Source organism: Simochromis diagramma, unplaced genomic scaffold (genome assembly GCF_900408965.1).
Source record: "Simochromis diagramma unplaced genomic scaffold, fSimDia1.1 OVJJ01000327.1, whole genome shotgun sequence".
NCBI classification, from domain to species: domain Eukaryota; kingdom Metazoa; phylum Chordata; class Actinopteri; order Cichliformes; family Cichlidae; genus Simochromis; species Simochromis diagramma.
The window spans coordinates 181,019-199,318 of record NW_024386768.1 but is presented as its reverse complement, the minus strand read 5'-3'; the positions used below and the strand labels follow the sequence as shown (position 1 = coordinate 199,318).

General features: G+C 46.9%; 1 protein-coding gene and 1 non-coding gene across 5 annotated transcripts; both read left to right on the top strand.

Annotated features, from left to right (window-relative positions):
- Positions 1–17: 17 nt before the first annotated feature.
- On the top strand, positions 18–89 carry trnam-cau. The gene has a single exon. It is a non-coding gene; the product is annotated as a tRNA-Met (tRNA).
- A 940-nt stretch (positions 90–1,029) lies between these two features.
- Positions 1,030–12,060, top strand: prdm11 (PR domain containing 11). Of its 4 annotated transcripts, none has more exons than XM_040036864.1 (7): positions 1,030–1,358; positions 2,671–2,747; positions 4,125–4,384; positions 4,487–4,554; positions 4,841–5,028; positions 5,473–5,955; positions 7,983–12,060. In XM_040036864.1, exons 2-7 carry the CDS (start codon positions 2,720–2,722, stop codon positions 10,136–10,138), a joined length of 3,183 nt encoding a protein of 1,060 aa, XP_039892798.1. In that variant the 5' UTR covers positions 1,030–1,358; positions 2,671–2,719; the 3' UTR covers positions 10,139–12,060. The 4 variants fall into 4 exon arrangements, with proteins under 4 accessions (XP_039892798.1, XP_039892817.1, XP_039892811.1 ...); XM_040036883.1 differs by lacking the exon at positions 1,030–1,358 and adding an exon at positions 1,365–2,155 and having other exon boundaries at positions 2,331–2,747; XM_040036877.1 differs by lacking the exon at positions 1,030–1,358 and adding an exon at positions 1,365–2,585.
- The last annotated feature ends 6,240 nt before the right edge of the window (positions 12,061–18,300 follow it).

The window sequence follows — 18,300 nt, the reverse complement described above, 5'->3', positions numbered from 1 at the left end:
AGGCCTCTCTCACGAGCAGCAGAGTGGCGCAGCGGAAGCGTGCTGGGCCCATAACCCAGAGGTCGATGGATCGAAACCATCCTCTGCTATGGATTTGCTTTTTTTTCACTGAGCTCCGCAGACATTTACCCCGAGCCTCGTGGACGCGGCGGAACAAACTGCTGAAAACACGATCGAACTTTTTCCATATCAGGCTGAACAAACCGGCAAATGTTCGCCCGAATGTGTAACGGCACTAAAAGATGAGACGTCGCTAAGTGGCGCCCCCTGTCGGAGGTGGAGGTTTAATGCCGCTGGAGGTGTTGTAGACCTGAGGAGCCAACCCGCCTGACCGGGGCATCAAAACACCAACAAGCCTCCATCCATCAGACGCTTAGAGAAGCTCAGGAGGAGCTGCTCTGTGTCTCTGTGGATCCAGAGAAAGCATAAGAAAGGACAGCTGGAAGGTGGAGGTCAACCATCCACAGGCAGTTGAAGAAGGGAGTGCAGGCAGGGTGGAGACCAGTGTCAGCCATGAATGGTTTGGTGGAGGTCAGCATGTGCAGAGGGAGACTGGATTTATTAGACAAAGGATGATGAAGATGGAGAAGAGGAGGGCCTCGGAGGAGGTTCATGGATGTGGTGAAGGAGGACGTGCAGAGGGTTGGAGTGACTGAGGAGGGGGTGGAGGCCAGTGGTGGAGATGGACATTTTTCTAATGTCTGTAAATAAATGAAGGAAACCTCAGCATCTTTCATCCCAGCTGGAACGTACCAAGTGTCACTTATGGGGAGGGCCGATGGAGATGATGAACCATGTGTCGGCCTTGTTTCTGTACGCTGATAAGTTTTGTCATCAGTGTGTCTCACAGCTGATCAGCTGTATCGATCCTTCCACGAGACAGAAATGTCCCAGTGATGGAGGCGGTGAAGTTGCATTTAAAAAATGTATTTTTCCTTCGCTTAAGAAAGGGAATTAAGTGTGTGTGTGTGTGTGTGTGTGGTGGTGGTGGGGGGGTGACCCGGTGAGCCCGGGATCCTCGGCGGGTCTGCAGTCTGCAGCTGGCCGGGGATGAGCGCTGACAGGCGGACTGAGCTGCACCCAAAGCCGCCTGCCCGCCTCCTCTCCCGGCCTCCAGCCTCCGCAGGCATTCGGTGAACTTTAATTTTTGCGCACTTGCTTTCTTCCGTTTTTCCATGTCATTTCCTGTGATAAAAAATGGTGGTCACAGCTCGGGGGAGGCGACTGAGTCGGTGCAAAAATTAACGCCAAACTTGTGATCTGCGGGCAGCGGCGGAGCCAGCGGACGGGGGAGGGGGCAGAAAGCGCGGTTCATCCCGGGGAGAGGCTCCCAGTCCCCGCTGCGTGTCTGCACGAAGGTGGGTCCGTGTCGGTGGCCACTGTGGCCAGTGAAAATGGCTTCCGAAAACTGCAGGCAGATTGCCAGCTGCCTGCAGATTGAAGCGGAGAAAGCGTGGCGCAGATCCGAGCCCGAACGCGCTCTCTGCGGTAACCCACTCCTGTCGGCCGCTAACCTGGGCAAAGTTAAAGGCAACTTTAGTCTGCGGCGTTCACGTGTCCATGGACCTCGCAGCGTACGTTCAGAGTTTCTTTGTCGGAGCTTCGTGAAGCCACGGAGGGGCAGATCCGTCCGAGACCCACACACTGATCCCGGGCATCTGTCCCTGATCGATGCCGTAGATCAATACTTGATCACACCCACAGCTGCTTTGTATTTCAGTCAGATAATCCCGTGTTCTTATCACGCAGGTGATTGACTGTTATCTTTCCAGGTAGAGTGTGGCTGTAGCAGGGTTATTATGGGATGCATGAAGCAGCAGCAGCAGGACCCTTCAGAGTGTTTACTGCAGGCTCTGCAGCTTTGCATGATTCACTGTTCAGAATAATCCTTCTTTGTGTTACACTGGCCCTGCTCCTGTATTCTCTAACAGAACGCTTTCGTCTGATTGGCCAGCTTCTGTTTGTTTTGTGACAGTATAACCGGGACGTGTAGGTGCATCAGCAGCGCTCAGGCTAAAAAATAAATCAGCAGCTGGGTCGGAGATGTTGGGAAAATTCGCTGAAAATCATTATTGGGTTCCATGAAAAATGTTTGGAACAATACCGTTACATAGAGAATATTCCCAGCAGTCCACATATGCAAATGTCTTTCCAGGTTAGTCTTGAGAAGTCAAGCACACCCAGTTTTTTCTTTTTTTTAACTTTATTCTCAAAAATGCACATTTTCCCCTGAGCTTTACCCCAGTCACCGGGACGATGCCTCAGAGGTCAAGTCTGAGGCACACGCTGTTCGTACAGCTTAAGTTTCTGCTTTTTTCTCTTATTATTAGAAAACGATTCCAGGAAATGAGCTTTTGTTTTGGTATGAAATGAACATTTGGATCCAGAATGATTCCCGTGCTCGATGACGGAGCGGCGGCGCGTGGGACTCCCGCAGCACTTTGATGACACGTAGCTGGTGTGGAAAAATGTGAACGATACAAAGAAACGCTTAAACCACGTTTCAGTCTGAGAGCTCATACCTGTGACCTTCACCTGTCCCCGATTCTGAAAAACGGAGCTTCAGTTTGTGAAGAGAAACACGAGTATGAATATCTGATAAACTGAACGTGCTGCGGGAGCAACGAGCGCCTCCTGTGACGCTCTAACGACTGTGTTTATTTTCCACAGACGGGTGTGAAGTGGACGACGGACCGGGTTTCACCATCATGGTTCCACCATGAGCGAGAACTCGCTGGACCTCTGGTGTAAGCTTCACGTCTGCTCCCTGATTTGTCCCTAGAGCTTGATGTGGCTGATTGAATAATGAATATTTGAATGTTTCCAGGCACGTGCTCGCGGTCTGAGCCCTAACATGTCGTCATTATCACGCTGACACGTGGAGCTGCTCGTGCGTTTCCTGCACACGTGTATTTGTTCAGTGGTCTGATTCTATCAGAACATGTTAGAAAAGCCTCTGATTGTGCTGCCAGCCACAAACGTTTTACCTCAAACACTCAAAGATTTGGTAAAAACTTTCTGTCCTCTCGTGACGGACGTGAGTGTCAGGATCATTTTGGGCTTTCAATCATTTCTTTGAACAGTTTCTTTGGATTGTACAGCTTTAAAGACTTTAAAGAACAAGTTTCTCTGGTCCAAAGTTCACGTATAGGCTCAAATATATACAGACCCTATGTAATGTTTGGTCATTTAGCAAGTTGCGATCAGACACCATCAGCAGTCTTCTGACTTAATCCTGTCTGGATAAAACAGCCCAGAGCGTGATGCTGCCACCGCCATGCGTCACAGCTGCAGTGTTCTCAGGGTTGAAAGCCTCACCTTTGCTCCTCCAATCAGCTCCATCTTTGTCTCGTCCGACCATCAAACTTTTCTCCAGAGGCCGTTTGGCTCGTCCATGTGCTGCAGATTTCAGTTGACCTCGTTGATTTTGGAGCAGGAGCTTCTTTCTTGGTCCTTGGAGATGTGAGACTGGCTTCACTGTGGAAGTGACACTGGTGTTCCAGCAGATTCCAGTCCACAGCAGGCTTGATCCTGGGTGTTCCTGAACATCCTAACAGTTTCCTGTCATCTGAGGGGGGCAGTCTGGGTCTCTCCCAGACCTCAGTGGGGACAGATCTGAGTAACTTGTGTGATTTTGAACCTTGTTCAGAAACGGCTCAGAGAAACTTGTAAGCCAACAGTTCTGCTTTTAGATCTTCACTGAGACGTCTCGATGCGCGCTCAGTCATCCGGGTAAGGAAATCCCAAAAGGCTGATCCTGTTCATCTGGACGTTTTCAGTGGGAGAAACGTTTCATCATCATCAGCTGACTGCAGGTCTCCACCCTTATAAACAGAACATGTGCATAATAGCTGACACCAGCACCACTGACGAACAGCGTGCTGTCAGGTCGGTTTCATGACCTACATCCAGATGAACAGAATCAACCTTCTGGGACTTCACTGAGTTTGTTGGATTTTCCCTTTGTCCGCACCTGATTTGATGATGTCATTATTTGCACTTCTGCTCTGGTTCAACAACATCTGTATCTCAGGATTTTCTTCTCAAATCTTCCTAAAGTAATAATCCTGTTATTAAAGAAGAAGATTTGGAGATAACCTTTATCTGCTGGGTTTGTCCTTCAGTCTGTGAGGAGTGTCAGGACTATTTCCAGAAGGAGTGTCCGTCTCACGGGCCCCCGCTGTTCGTCCGGGACACGCACGCAGCCCCGGGGACGGCCAACAGGGCGGCGCTCACGGTCCCATCGGGTTTAGAGGTGTTCAGCGAGGGAGACGAGGTAGATGTTCGCTGCGTGGACGCGATCTACCCCAAGGGGGCGCTGTTTGGGCCGTATGAGGGAGAGCTGGTGTCCAAGGACAGATCCTCAGGATTCTTTTCATGGATCGTAAGCTCGCCACACACCAGTGTACAACCAGTATACAACCAGTATACAACTACTTTCTTTTTGTTCCGGGACGTCTGAATCTGTTTACTTTCCCGTTTTCAGATTGTTGATGTGCACAACACTTACCAGTCCATCGATGGCAGCGATGAGACCAAAGCCAACTGGATGAGGTGAACTTTAGTCTGAGGTTAACGTCATCCATCACCGCCGGCGTTTGTTTCAGTTGTACCGACGGGTTCTCTTCTACTGAGCCAACAACCTTTCATACATCTCTTTTTTTCTCTTTAATTTCATTTTAAATTTGGGTGCTTGGCAACGCATTCATCACCTCATTAAAACCACAATACCACAGTAAATCTGATTTGCAGGAGTTACTGAGTTACATCTCAGAGGTCAGACTGATCCATGACAGTCTGTCCTGGAGAAACGACCCTCGGCTTTTCTGTCTCTGACCAGGTACGTGCGGACCTCGTCGGAGGAGAGCGACAGGAACCTCACGGCGTTTCAGCACGGTAAAAACATCTACTTCAGAGTCTGCCGGGCGCTGGCGGCCGGAGAGAAGCTGAGGGTCTGGTACAGCGACGATTACATCAGACGACTTCACTGCGTTTCTCAGGAGAGCATCGACCGCAACCTGGACACAGGTGAGGAGGCAGTCGGGTGAAATATTACAGCAGGTAACAGGAGACGCAGTCACTGAAAATATATGATGAGTTTTAAAATCTCTTCATACATTTGGAATTTGGATGAAATCTCCCTTTTGTGCGTCATATATATGTCCCCTCTGTAATATTCTGGATATTTGTAATTAGAGACATTTCTTATATTTTGTAAACTTTGTAATATGTTGCATTATTTAATTAGTTCAGTCTGTTACTGTTGTCGTCTTGGAGCGAGTGTGACCTACATAGACTCCTCAGGGATTATTCCGATTCAGATGTCCTGCTCTTAGCTCTCCAGCAGGCGGCGCTGTTTCGCTGTTGCTCTCCTGGGTGCTGGAGTCTTTCTGTGGATCACTTTGTCACCTGTAGAGCACTTTGAACCCACTTTTAGGGGCTTTAAATACCTCAAAAACGGTTTTCTTTCAGGTCCTGGGAAAGACTTCAAGTCCCCGTGCCTGCAGTCAGCTCTGCAGGGCAAACTGAGCAAACAGCCGAGCGAAGAATCCGACGGTCAGCCTCCGGCCAAGAGAAAGAAGATCGACCTCATCTTCAAAGACGTCCTAGAAGCTTCTTTGGAGGACTCTGGTAAATTCAGGTTCCGGTCTGGCCAAACCAGCGAGTATAAAGTACCAGCCCTGGTTTCGGGGTTTGATTCCTCTGAGAGCGGCTTTGGCGTTCCCAACCTGAAGGTGGAAGAGAAGGAGGAGGAGAACCAGAGCACAGAGAAACCCTCCACCTCATTCTGCCCCAACTGTGTGAAGCTGAAGAGGAGGATCCTGGAACTGGAGGAGGAGCTGTCCCGTCTCCGAGGAGAACAGGGGGACGCTGCTGCTCCGGCGACGTCCGAACAGACTCAACGCGATCAGGCCCCACCGCACCCCGAGCAAGGCCCCATCGAGGATTTTCAAGGTATGTGAGAGAGCAGGAGGGCAGATGTTCTCTGCAGCGCAGCGGCGTTACCGCTCTGCAGTGTGGCTGTGTTTGACGTGCAGAGTCTAGCAGGCGTGTTTGTTTCGATCACCATCTGAAGCCACATTCACACAAAAAAGACTCTGAAGGTTCGTTTGGCTGTTTGTTTCCACCACAGTCCCACAAAGATTAGTCACATTAGTTAATACCTGCAGACTTTTGCACACATCAGCCACTTTATTAGGAACACCTTGCAAGTAAAATGCAGTCTAATACAGATCAGTACATCCCGCCCACTGACTGGTGAGTGTGAATGAGAGAAAACTCCACCGATCAGCGATGTGTGTCGCTGCAGGAGCCCCCCTGAAGTCCGCCCAAGTTCACCACTGAAAGGAGGAAAAACTCTCTGTTGGGACAGAAAGTTGGAGAAAGTTTTCTAGACCGGGCCGCGAGTCGTTTGGTACCGGGCCGCGAGAGTTGAGGCTCGGGTGTGAAATTCACGGTTTTCAGGGTTCTTATCGTTATTTTTTTTTAATCGTTTTTATTGTTAACTCGCTTTCCCTGGGTCTTTCCCGTGGGTTATGAATAAATCTTCTTTTTTTGGTGCCGGTACTGCTTTTATTTTATTGTATTTATCCACAACACCTTAAAGGCCAGTCCGTGAAAATATTGTCGGGCATAAACTGGTCCGTGGCGCAGAAAGGGTTGGGGACCTTTGTTCTAGACGGTTCTTGGTTCAGTTCAGTGATTTCATGCAGATTGTGATGCCAGACAGTTTATTCAAACGTGCCAGCACTGCTGCTAGCTGCTGCAGTTTGTCAGCACGTTGCGTGGTCGTCACCAGAGATGGGCAGTAACGCGTTACTTGTAACTGCGGAGAGAGTATGAGCGTGCAGCGTTTAAAGCGTGGAAGTACTGACCTTACTTTGAGTTTGATTCCATACAAAGTGACAAAAACATTAGTGTCCGCTGTGCGTGGGAAGAAAACTTCTTTTTACAGCGAAAAAAACCCTAAACTTCCGAGCAAGCACCAAGTAGCTACGACGTAATGGGAAACTCACAGAGAAACTCGCGGATTCTTCCACTGACCGCGGCACACCTGCACCAGGGTAAACCTCCGCCTACCCCACTCCTGCTTTACAGGTGAAAATAGAGCAACAGGACCGCTGAGTCTGTGACTTTATTTATTTTCTGCTGTGTTTTACTTGCATCTATTTGAAAGACTGAGTGTAAACACAAAAAATATTTTATTTTATGTGCTGGAATGTGCAGAAAATAGGTTTAAATGTTAAACTAATTTCTTCCAGTCAGAGAATGTTGCAGATAATTTAATGTTTGCTTAATGCATAAAGTTAAAAGATTAAAACTAATAAAACAAGTTATATAAAGAGACTTTTCCATCTGATTACATTTTGTATGATGGATTATGCAGAAAAAGTAGAATTGGGCTGAAAGATCTATCGCTTTATCACCTCTTCAGGTTGTAAATCGTGTTTTTAAAAAGTAACTAAGTAGCTAAGTAATTAATTACTTTTGAAAATAAGTAATCAGTAAAGTAACGGGATTACTTCTTTGGGGAAGTAATCAGTAATTAGTTACTGATTACTTTTTTCAAGTAACTTGACCAACACTGGTTGTCACAGACCGCTAGCTCAGCTGATGGTCGGTGCCGAGGCCGCCGCCTCTGTCTTCTGTCAGAAATGTGAATGAACATGCAGCCGAGTGCCGTCCTGAGGAGCTGGCTGTCCTGTGAGCTGTGGAGTGGTTCTACTATGACGATCATGACAGCAAAGATATCTGCCAAACGCGAGGAGTGCTCTAAGCACGTGTGAATCCTGTCTAATGGTTGTGGAGCGCTCACGTTGATGCTCCCCACTGTGTTTACAGCAGAGCAGTTGAGATGAGCTGTGCAGCCCCAGAAATCTGCTCAGCTGCTTGATAAAGTCATTCACTCTGTATGATATTAGACATTTGATGTGACTTTAATGCTGGTTACTCTCAGAAGTTGAATAAGTTTCTCTTTGCAGGGATGGAGCCCTTGACACCCACTCAGGTGGTTCTGGACGAAGACGAGCAGGACGTGGACTCTGCCGATGAGTCCATCGCCGCAGATCTTGTGATATCGCCCGAGGACTCGTCGAAGCTTTCCTCCGCAGGAGGCAGACGGATTCGACGCTTCAAGCAGGAGTGGCTGAAAAAGTTCTGGTTCCTCCGTTACTCGCCAACCCTGAATGAGATGTGGTGCCACGTGTGCCGCCAGTACACCGTCCAGTCATCCCGCACCTCAGCTTTCATTATCGGCTCCAAGCAGTTCAAGATCCACACCATCAAGCTGCACAGCCAGAGCAACCTCCACAAGAAGTGTCTGCAGCTGTACAAGCTGCGCATGCATCCGGAAAAGACCGAGGAAATGTGCAAGAACATGATGCTTCTCTTCAACGCAGCGTACCACCTGGCCCTAGAAGGGCGGCCCTTCTCCGACCTCCGTTCATTGGCAGAGCTCCTGAAGAAGTGCGAGCTCAAAGTGGTAGATCAGTATATGAATGAAGGCGACTGTCAGATCCTAATCCACCACATCGCCCGGGCTGTGAAGGAGGATCTCGCAGAGAAGATGCGTCTGTCTCCCTTCCTGAGCGTCATAATGGACGCCCAAAACGATGACCTTTTCTCCGACATGGTGGCGGTCTACGTCCAGTTCGTTACCAACGAGGGCTCCCCAAACACAGAGTTCCTGTCCTTGCAAAGACTGACCGTGGCCAATGTGGATGGGTATCTCCAGGTCATGGATCGTGCCTTTGGTGTCCTAGGCCTCCGGTTTCAGGACTTGCTGGTGGTCGGTTTGGGGGTGGACGGCACCAACATCTCTTCAGGAATGAGAGCAAACCTTTATATAGCTGTCCAAAAAACCTTTCCCTGGATCCTCTGTCTTCCCATCATGATCCATCGACCACATCTGGAAGTTCTGGATGCCATCAGTGGAAAGGAGCTCTCCTGCCTGGAGGACCTGGAAAACAACCTCAAACAGCTTCTCAGTTTTTACCGCTACTCCCCTCGCATGATGGCCGAACTGCGATCCACTGCGCCAACACTGTCAGAGGAGACGGAGTTCCTAGGAGACATCAGAGCCATACGCTGGATCATAGGAGAGCCGAACGTCCTTAATGCGCTCATCAAGGATTACCTGGAGGTCGTTGCACACCTTAAGGAGATCAGTAGCCAGACACAGAGGGCTGACGCTGCGGCCATCGCGCTCACCCTCCTCCAGTTCCTCATGGACTATCAGTCAGTGAAGCTCATCTACTTCCTGCTCGACATCATAGCTATCCTGTCACGATTGGCCTTCACCTTTCAGGGAGAGTACCTGCTGGTGTCGCAGGTGGAAGCCAAGATAGAGGAGGCCATTCAGGAGATAGGCCAGTTGGTGGACTGCCCTGGAGAATATCTGCAGGAGTTTGAGGAAAATTTCAGAGAAAGTTTCAACGGAGTTGCCTTGAAGAACCTGCGCGTTGCAGAGTCCAAGTTTCAGTCCATCAGAGAAAAGATCTGCAACAGGAGCCAAAGCATCCTGTCTCAGAGGTTGGACCTGCAGAGCTGCTCATTTGCCAAAGCCTGCAAGGTGCTGGACCTGTCCACCTGGCCCAGCAACCACGAGGACCTGCAAGCCTACGGGGACGAGGAAATCAAGATTATATTCAACCACCTGGAATCGATTCCCACCGCAGCCCAGGAGGTCTCCCAGACGGAGGCCAGAGGCAGCCTGGTGGTGGAGTGGAAGGATCTGAAAGCAGACTACTACAGTATGAACGGTTTTAAAGAGGTGATCGGCCACATCTGCAGGTACAAGCAACGCTTCCCGCTGCTGAACCGCATCGTGCAGGTCGTCAGGGTCCTGCCCAGCTCCACGGCCTGCTGCGATAAGGGCCGAGGGTCTCTGCAGAAAATGTGCAAGAACAACCGCTCCCGGCTGACCCTGGAACAGATGAACGATCTGCTGACCGTGGCTGTTAATGGACCGCCCATCGCAAACTTTGACGGGAAGCGAGCATTGGACAGCTGGTTCGAGGAAAAGTCCGGCAGCAGCTACTCGCTCTCGGCTGAGGTGTTGAACAGGATGTCGGCGGCTGATCAGAAATGCGTGCTGCACAGCGTTGACGTCAACGCAGAATTCTACCCTGATGTGTAACATGCAGATCCTGTGCTGCTGAAAGATGTGGTGTGCAGCCAAACAAGGGTAGACGCTGAATTCAGAAAAGCCGTGACGTCACAATTACTGCCACCAAATTCAGCTGGAAGAACAAAAGCAGCCAATTGGTGTGAAGAGGCAGAAAATCAAACATCCCAAAAATTCCACTAAAAACTCAAGAAAACCCAAACGAGCCATGTGAGCGCATCTTGACCTTCAGTGGCCTTTGGCTCGTTCAGTCATCAGGTTCTGGGAACACTTTCTGCACGGCCACCAAAATGTTTGTTGTGAAATTTTAGCTTCATATATCAAAAATGTTTCAAGATATAGAATTTTAAAAATGGCTCTGTAGACTTACTTCCAGCAGCTTTTATCTTTGTTTGCAGTTTGAAATCTGAGGCCATGTTTGAATATGAGTATCTCCAAAACTGTTAAATGCTAAACATACAAGTAGTGGGACTCTCCAACATTTGCTCTGAGAGGTGAAACGTCTGGAAACCTGGAGGCCAGTCGCTTTTCTTTGCGAGCTCCTTAGACGACCGTGACCTGGTGAGAACCTTCACAGACATAATGATATAAAACTTTTCATATGACAAATAAACTTAGCAAAGCAATTAAGACTTGTGAAAAGGGGATTTCTAGCTCATTTCCGATGATTGGCAGTCGGATACAAGACAAACATGACCTCACAGTGGGTGAAAATAAATATTTAACATATTAAGCTAAAGTTTCACAGCAATCCTTTTACAGGTCCAAACTTTGGATCGTGAAACCTTTGGACAAATCGAAGGTGGTCGAGCCGAGAGCCCACGGCGACTGAGATAGACTGAAGAAGCGTTTCTCCACAGAGCTTCAGCCTGCAGTCTGCTCGTTCTGCTCGGGAACGTACGAAAGCTCATCATCAGCTGCATTTAAAGGAGCTACAGAAACACACGTTATGAAGATGAAGGTCTCTGCAGACCAGAGAAAATGTCACATGACCTTTTAACATCCACCAGCTCAACTGGAAATCTTACTAAGACAAACTCTCTGTAAGAGGCCTGATCTGACTGCTATGGTATTCTGGTCTCTGTGTGAATGGGTTGCAACCTAATCTCGACCCAACTGAACAAAAATGACCGCAAAGTGCTTCAAAACGTCCCAAATCGATGCAAAACGACGCCCAAATGCTCCGAGAGACCCACGACCTCCACGGAGACACAGGCTCACCACCAAGAAACAAACGTCCACAGGGAGGCGGCGAAACAAGAAGCACAAAAACAAGCGATGGAAGACGAGCTGAGCGTGTGCCGTTGTGTTGCTTTCACGTGTCCGTGCTCGGCTGGGAGCCTCCCGCTCCGAGCTGCGCTTGTTCCATGTGATAATGAAGCGCTTGTTGCCACGATAACAGACAGTTTCACATCGGGAACAATCGTTGCTCTCTGCTTTAGCTCATCTGCCAGCGGCTTATTCAGTGTTGTGCCTGACAGGAATGAAAAGCTGGAGTGTGAGGATGTATAAAGGCTTTATATTTCTATTAGAAATGCCCTGCTGCACACGGTCTATACTGTGGTGACTGTACATACTGTAAATGCTGCCGAGCCTGTTTTTAAAGGACAGTGTTTTTCTCTTGAATTGGATGATTGTGCCAAAATGATCGAATGCGAAGAAAAAGGTGCTATCCTGCGACGCCACGCTGTACTTTTGCCATATTTGTTCAGTCTTTAGTGCAGCCAATGATCTATTTTATGTTCCTGATGCCATTTTCCACTGATGTTCTGCAGGAGCAGTTCAGCTTCGGCCAAAGCTTCAGAGGCGTTTTAACAGCTGCATGATCGACTGCTGCTTTCAGCTCCTTCCTAAGCCTGTGTTTTATAATTATTATAAAGGTTTTTTTGCTCATGTTTAATGCAGAAATAAATATGCCATGATGGGAACGATCAGCCTGACTTTATTTTTTATATTTGTCTGAATTTAAATTCATATTTTTGAGAAATTTCTCATTTTTAAAAATTATTTTGCTTCATAAATATGAGCAGCTGATCTTCAGTCCTCCATAGTTTGAGTAGTTTTTCTCAGACTGTAGTTAAAAGATGGATGCAGCTGTCAGTTCTACAGAGAAGCCAACAGGGGGCGACTCTTGTGGTCTGATTGTATAGAATTATATTTGATATATATTTTCATGAATATTGTTCATATTTTCATACAATATTATTTACACCATTTAAAAAATGTTTTTCGTAAATTTTTCAGAAAACATTTAATTACATATTCTGATAATTCATGAATTTGAGATTTAAGCAGATGGCCCCGCCCCTCTCTGGTTCTGCCGGAGGTTTCTTCCTGTTTTTCCTTCACACTGTCGCCAAAACGCTGGCTCATTATTATTGTAGGGTCTTTACCTGAGAATATAAAATGCCTGTTGTGATTTGGTGCAATACAAATAAAATTGAATGAATTAATATTTTTGGTCATATAATTGGTCAATAACAGTCAGCTTTATCTTTTAGTAATTAAAATAAATAAATCTTTGGACATGTTTTTCTGATCTGTGTAAGAATGTTATTTGAATATTTGAGGGGAAATTTATTACTATTCATTAAATGTTTATTTTCACCAGTAAAATTTTAAAAATAATTTTTTTATTTAATTCTTTTTTCTGTGTTTTTCTAATATTTTCTAAATTACAAAGCGAGTTAGTAAATTACTTTATTGCAAATTATTATTTAATGCTCTCAGTTGCAGTTGCAATCTGAGTTAAATACTCATCTACGGAGCCCCGCGAGGGACATTGGAGGAAAAAAGATGAAGATGAACTTTGCTCATCTTCATCTTTTTTTCTCCAATGTCCCTGCGGGGCTCCGTACTCATCTTATACTTCATAATAACATTTAATTAGCAGACGTTGGGTCTTATTGATGCCTGGGACGTTACTTTTCCACATGGACGATGTTATACATTATTCGGTGTATTAGATGCTTCTTTTTAATACTCAGCTTCCAGCTTTTAAAACAATGTTCCTAATACTGTAGGTGATTATTATTGTTTGGATGAACTGATCAGATGATGGCGTTAACTGAAGTTTTCAGTAATTAGTTTAAAATAAATATTTATAAACTAGTAAAAAGAGCAAATGAAGCAAAGACGACGCATCTTCTTTATTTGTTTGTTTAAAGCCACAAAAATAAGAAAAAGCTTTTTCAGTGTTGTAAATACCCGGAACTGCATTTCACATAGTGCCGCGGGGCTGTGAACCGTTAGGAGTGGACTGAGTGCACAATGATGTCATTTTACTCGCTGACGACCGTTGTACTGCGGACAGATCTGCGTCGCGAGCGCTCGGCTAATTATCGGTGTGCGCACTCAGACAACTGCCACTACGTCACTGCAAGCTACTGAAACGTCATCGGGATCTACAGGTGAGCATTTTACGTGAACTCGGTGTGTGAGTCTCCGTGTTTACATATTTTTGTGGGGACCAAACATTGGAAGTTTATGGGGACCAACAGTTCCGTCCCCACGAGCCGTCTTTCACACTCAAACTGCAGTTTCAGTGTCAGGGTCAGAGTTCAAGCTGAGGGCCAGGCACTGGTTTTGGATGGTTGGGCAATCAGCTAGGGAAGGGTTATGTCAAAGAGATGTCGTCACTAAGATATGAAAACGTGTGTGTGTGTGTTTGTGTGTGTGTGCGCGCGCGCGCGCGCTTTCCGGTTTGTCGGTGAGCTGCTCACCTGTGCTTCCTGCACTCAGCTGCAGCAGTTGAGTTGGTGCTCGTCGGTTTGCGCTGCAGGAAGTTTGCCAACATTAAAAACGAGATGAGGACATCACAGCTCCAGGAGCTGATTTCAAGATCAGGACATTGCATGTGAGCGTGCTTTAAACGTGCAGTTTATCGGATGTCCCCGAACCCTCCTGACCTTTGAACCTCAGCTCTCGGGTCACAGACGAGCTGCACGCAGCTGTGTGTTTAAAGCCGCTGAGCTCACTGGTGTCAAGCCAGCCTCCACTTTGTTTTACCTTCCCTGTGTATTCAAGATTATGTTAGATTATATGCAATGATATGTGTTGGCATGAGCTGGTATTAATTCATGGAAGCTGGAACTTTCCATTTAATGCCATTCTGAAGTTATGGAAAGACAAGCTCCTATAAACAAAGGCAAAAGGCTTTTACTCTGAAATGCAAAACGAGATTGATTTGAGATTGTAGGAGCCATAATTGAATGTATTGGATTTTGATGATCACTGGGTTTTTTATTTGTTTGGTTGTTATGGGAGTCACGTGGGTGCTAGCGGTGACATAATGGGCGTTGTCAGTCTGTCATTCACTGGTTTTGATTTTGACAGAGAGGAGGGCTGGGTAGCCGTAGTTTTTGTTGACCGCTGCATTATATGTTCGCTTCGTTATATTAGAGCCTGTGATGTTGTAAGTAAAAATCGCAAAGCACTTTAATTAAACGAGCAAACTATTCCATCTCTCGCATTATTGCGTAACTTTGTCAGCGCGTCAGGCAAACAGGCAGGCTCCATCCCCGGCCTGTAGCGACTGTGGAAGTCGCTACAGAGATGTTACCACTGTAGAGGTTGTGTATGGTTTGCATTAACTCCAATTACTTAGTGGAAACAGTAATTGTCCTGTTAACAGCATCCGCGTTTAATTATTAAAAGTACCAAATAAACAATTATAATCACGATACTGACGTGATAAAACTGTGGGGTTGTACACTGTCAATGTAGAGTGAAATGATCTTGTGGAAACAGCAACTTTGCTTTTAATGGGATTCTGGAGTCAGTGAAAGAGTGGGTCATACATGGGCAATTTCAACGGGCCATTACTTTGAAAGGCAAAATCAGAGCAACTTGAAATTTACATGGTTTTACTGTCGGGGTTGGATACTGTTGATCTAACGTGAAATTATCCTGTGGAAACAGCAATTTTCATTTTTAGAGCATTCTGAAATCACTGAAAGTTAGGTAAATTATGGGCATTTTTAACAGGCCATTATTTAGGAAGGCAACGTCAGAATGACTTGAAATTGACATGGTAACATGGCGAGGTTGAATACTTTTAATCTAACATGTATTCATCCTGTGGAAACAGGAATTGTTCTATTTAAAGCATTTCGAAATCGTTACAAAAGTAAGTCATATATGGGCAATTTGAAAAGGCTTTTATTTTGGAAAGTAAAATCAGACTGACTTGATATTGACATGGTGTCACTGTGGTGCTGTATACTGTAAATACAGAGTGAAATTATCCTGTGGAAACAAGAGTTTTGAAATCCTTAGAAGAGTAAGTCAAATATGGGCAATTTCAAATTTCTGTGGTGGGATAGTGTTGATACAAAATGCAACTACTCTTTGGAAATATGACTTTTGCTCTTAAGAGCATTCTGAAGTCACTGAAAGAGTAGTTCAAAAATGAAAATTCACAGGGCTTTTACTTTGAAATCCAAAATAAGATGGCCTTGATATTGACAGGGCGCTATTAGGGCGCAATGTGTCATGTAGATCTAACATTAGAGTTTGTAAACAAGCCTAAATTATATGTTATTATGTTCTTAACATATCTGTTAATTCACTGGAAGTTGGCTTTTATTTTGAAATCCGGTTTCCACATCCAGTCCCGTAATACTTTGAATACACAGGCAACAGAAAACAAATGGAGGCTGGCTTGACACAAGTCTGAGCTCACACCTGCACTCAGCTCGAAGGTTTCAGGCTTACAGCGAGCAGTGACGCACAAACCTGTTTCACTTCAGTCTGGAGCTCTGACGGACTTTGACACTGAAAAGCTGATAAAGCACAGATATGTGCCGTACAGATCGATAGAGACTGACTACAGGACGTGACGCGAAAGCGTCTTTGTTCTCTGTGAAAGAAAAAAACTACAGAGACTTCCATCTTTAATATACAGCACCCAGCAGGAGGTGAAGGGTCAGAGGTCAGAGCACTGAGTTTCTGTCCTGGATTTTTTGGAGCATTTCTCCGTCTCCTGGAAACAGAGAAAGCAGCTTTCCTGCCGAGCTGTCCGGCCGCTCCCGGGCGGGCAGGAAGCGACCGGACGCTGCCAGCGCTTCCACGTCAGAGGAGCCAGAGCCGCTGCTGTCAGCCAGTCAGACAGCGACTGGACGCCGGCTCACTGTGACGTCTTTGTCAGCGAATGAAGCGCGCTTTGTCTGCAGCTGCTGACATCACCTGCAGTCAGACACCAGAGGGGAGCTAAATGTAGACTGTACTTAAACGATGGACGCCTGACACCACTGCAGGTTTTTATTACACAGATTCTGACGCAGAGTCCTGGGAGCGCCGCATGACTCCGACCTCTGCTGGAAACAGCGGCGCGGACGTGTAAGGCAGCTCGGGAGGGTTGGGGGTCGTGGCACACGGCGCGGCACCGCTCTTAGAGGGGCGACTGTGCGACGTCCAGCTGCCGCCTGAAGCTGCACACACGCCTTTGTCCAAACACTCGTTTTGACTGAAGCCACTCGAAGCTGCCAGCCGAGGATTGGTGTGAGGAGGACTAAAGATGGACACCCACACCATAATGGAGCCTCTGTGTGTCCCCAGGCCCAGCCAAGAGGACTCTCTCTGTTCTGTGAAGTAACGATTGAGCACATAGAGTAAACTGAACACACTCCTGTGACCTCTGACCCCTTTAAGGCTGCCAAACAGGTCAGAAACCGGACTTTCTGTCTAAGGTAACCTGTGTAAAAGTGGCAGCCATGTTTCTTTTACGTCTATTGTGACGTCAGAACGGCGCACAGGAACTTTGGGTCCTTTCACTTATTTCCTGCTTTTCTGCAGTGAAACGGACGCAGACCTGGATGCTGGACGCTGCAGCCCGGCCACGTCTTTAGAAACAAAACCAGATCACATGATCCTTCAACGCTTTTCTTCTTTTTAGATTATTTCATCTCAGTCAAAAATCTATTTATTCATTTAGCATTTCTTCCCATGGAGAGCCTCTTCTGGCTTCACATCCCATCGCTTCCTTTCTCGCCTGCAGGTTTCTCTCCTCATCATCACTGCTTTCACAGAGAGGAAGGGGGCGGGGCTGAGTGCAGGCAGCACGACGCTGCTGGTTCCCAACGACTCTGATTTACAAACACACACCTTCTATACATTTAATTCATTATTATATTGAATAAACTCATTTTTCTGTTGCACATCGACATCAGTAAACGAGGCGCGGTATGCAGTTCGTCCCCATGTTAACCCGATTCTTTTGTCCCTGTGACAGAACAGAGGAAACCGACTCGTAGTGGTAAAACATTTATGTTTCTTTTTCTTCAATCGTCTTCCAGAGAGACCCCTGCACAGCTCAAACGCCAGCTGCAAGAGCTCTAACATTTTTAGCTCCACATGTGTCTTATATGATGTTATTTCTGTACTTCAGACGTCACAGTTTCAAACGTTGCTTATATTGTGTCTTATCTATTAATACACTTGTGCACTAAGACTTCCTGTTCTTCAGTCTGCTGAGCACCTTGTGAGTCAACAGTGGCCTTGCTCTACAAGCCGTCATTATTAAAGTACATAAAACAATCTGATAGGAAAATAAGGATACTGAGGATATTGATTTCATGACAGGCCTCAGTCTTATTGGTGGACGTCTCCCGCTGAGTCCAAACCGTCGTTAAAGAGCGTTAAACACCGATTGGCTCCCTCACATGTGCTTCCTGAGCTCGATCTCTCTCCGCTTGTAGCTCGTTCTTTGCTTCCGCACCCCGACGCAGGACAGCTTTTAACTTTCACACTCAAACTGCAGTTTCAGTGTCAGGGTCAGAGTTCAAGCTGAGGGCCAGGCACTGGTTTTGGATGGTTGGGCAATCAGCTAGGGAAGGGTTATGTCAAAGAGATGTCGTCACTAAGATATGAAAACGTGTGTGTGTGTGTGCGTCGGGGTGCTCGCAGGGTTGAAAAGTGGCCTTGTGTTAAAGGTTGGGATGCGGTGACTCGGTCGGCGCGAGCCTCTGGTGCCTCCGAGGCGTCTGCAGCTACAAACAGACTCGCATGCCAAACCAACGCCGCTTCCTCCCACGGCCCGGCGGGGAGGACGGGCTGTAGACGGAGCGACTGCGGCTCACACGGGGATCCATTTGAATCATCGTCTCACTTCCTGCTTGCTGACTGGAGACGTGAAGGTCATGTAATTTGAAGCCGTCCTCTCCTGCAGCATCCTG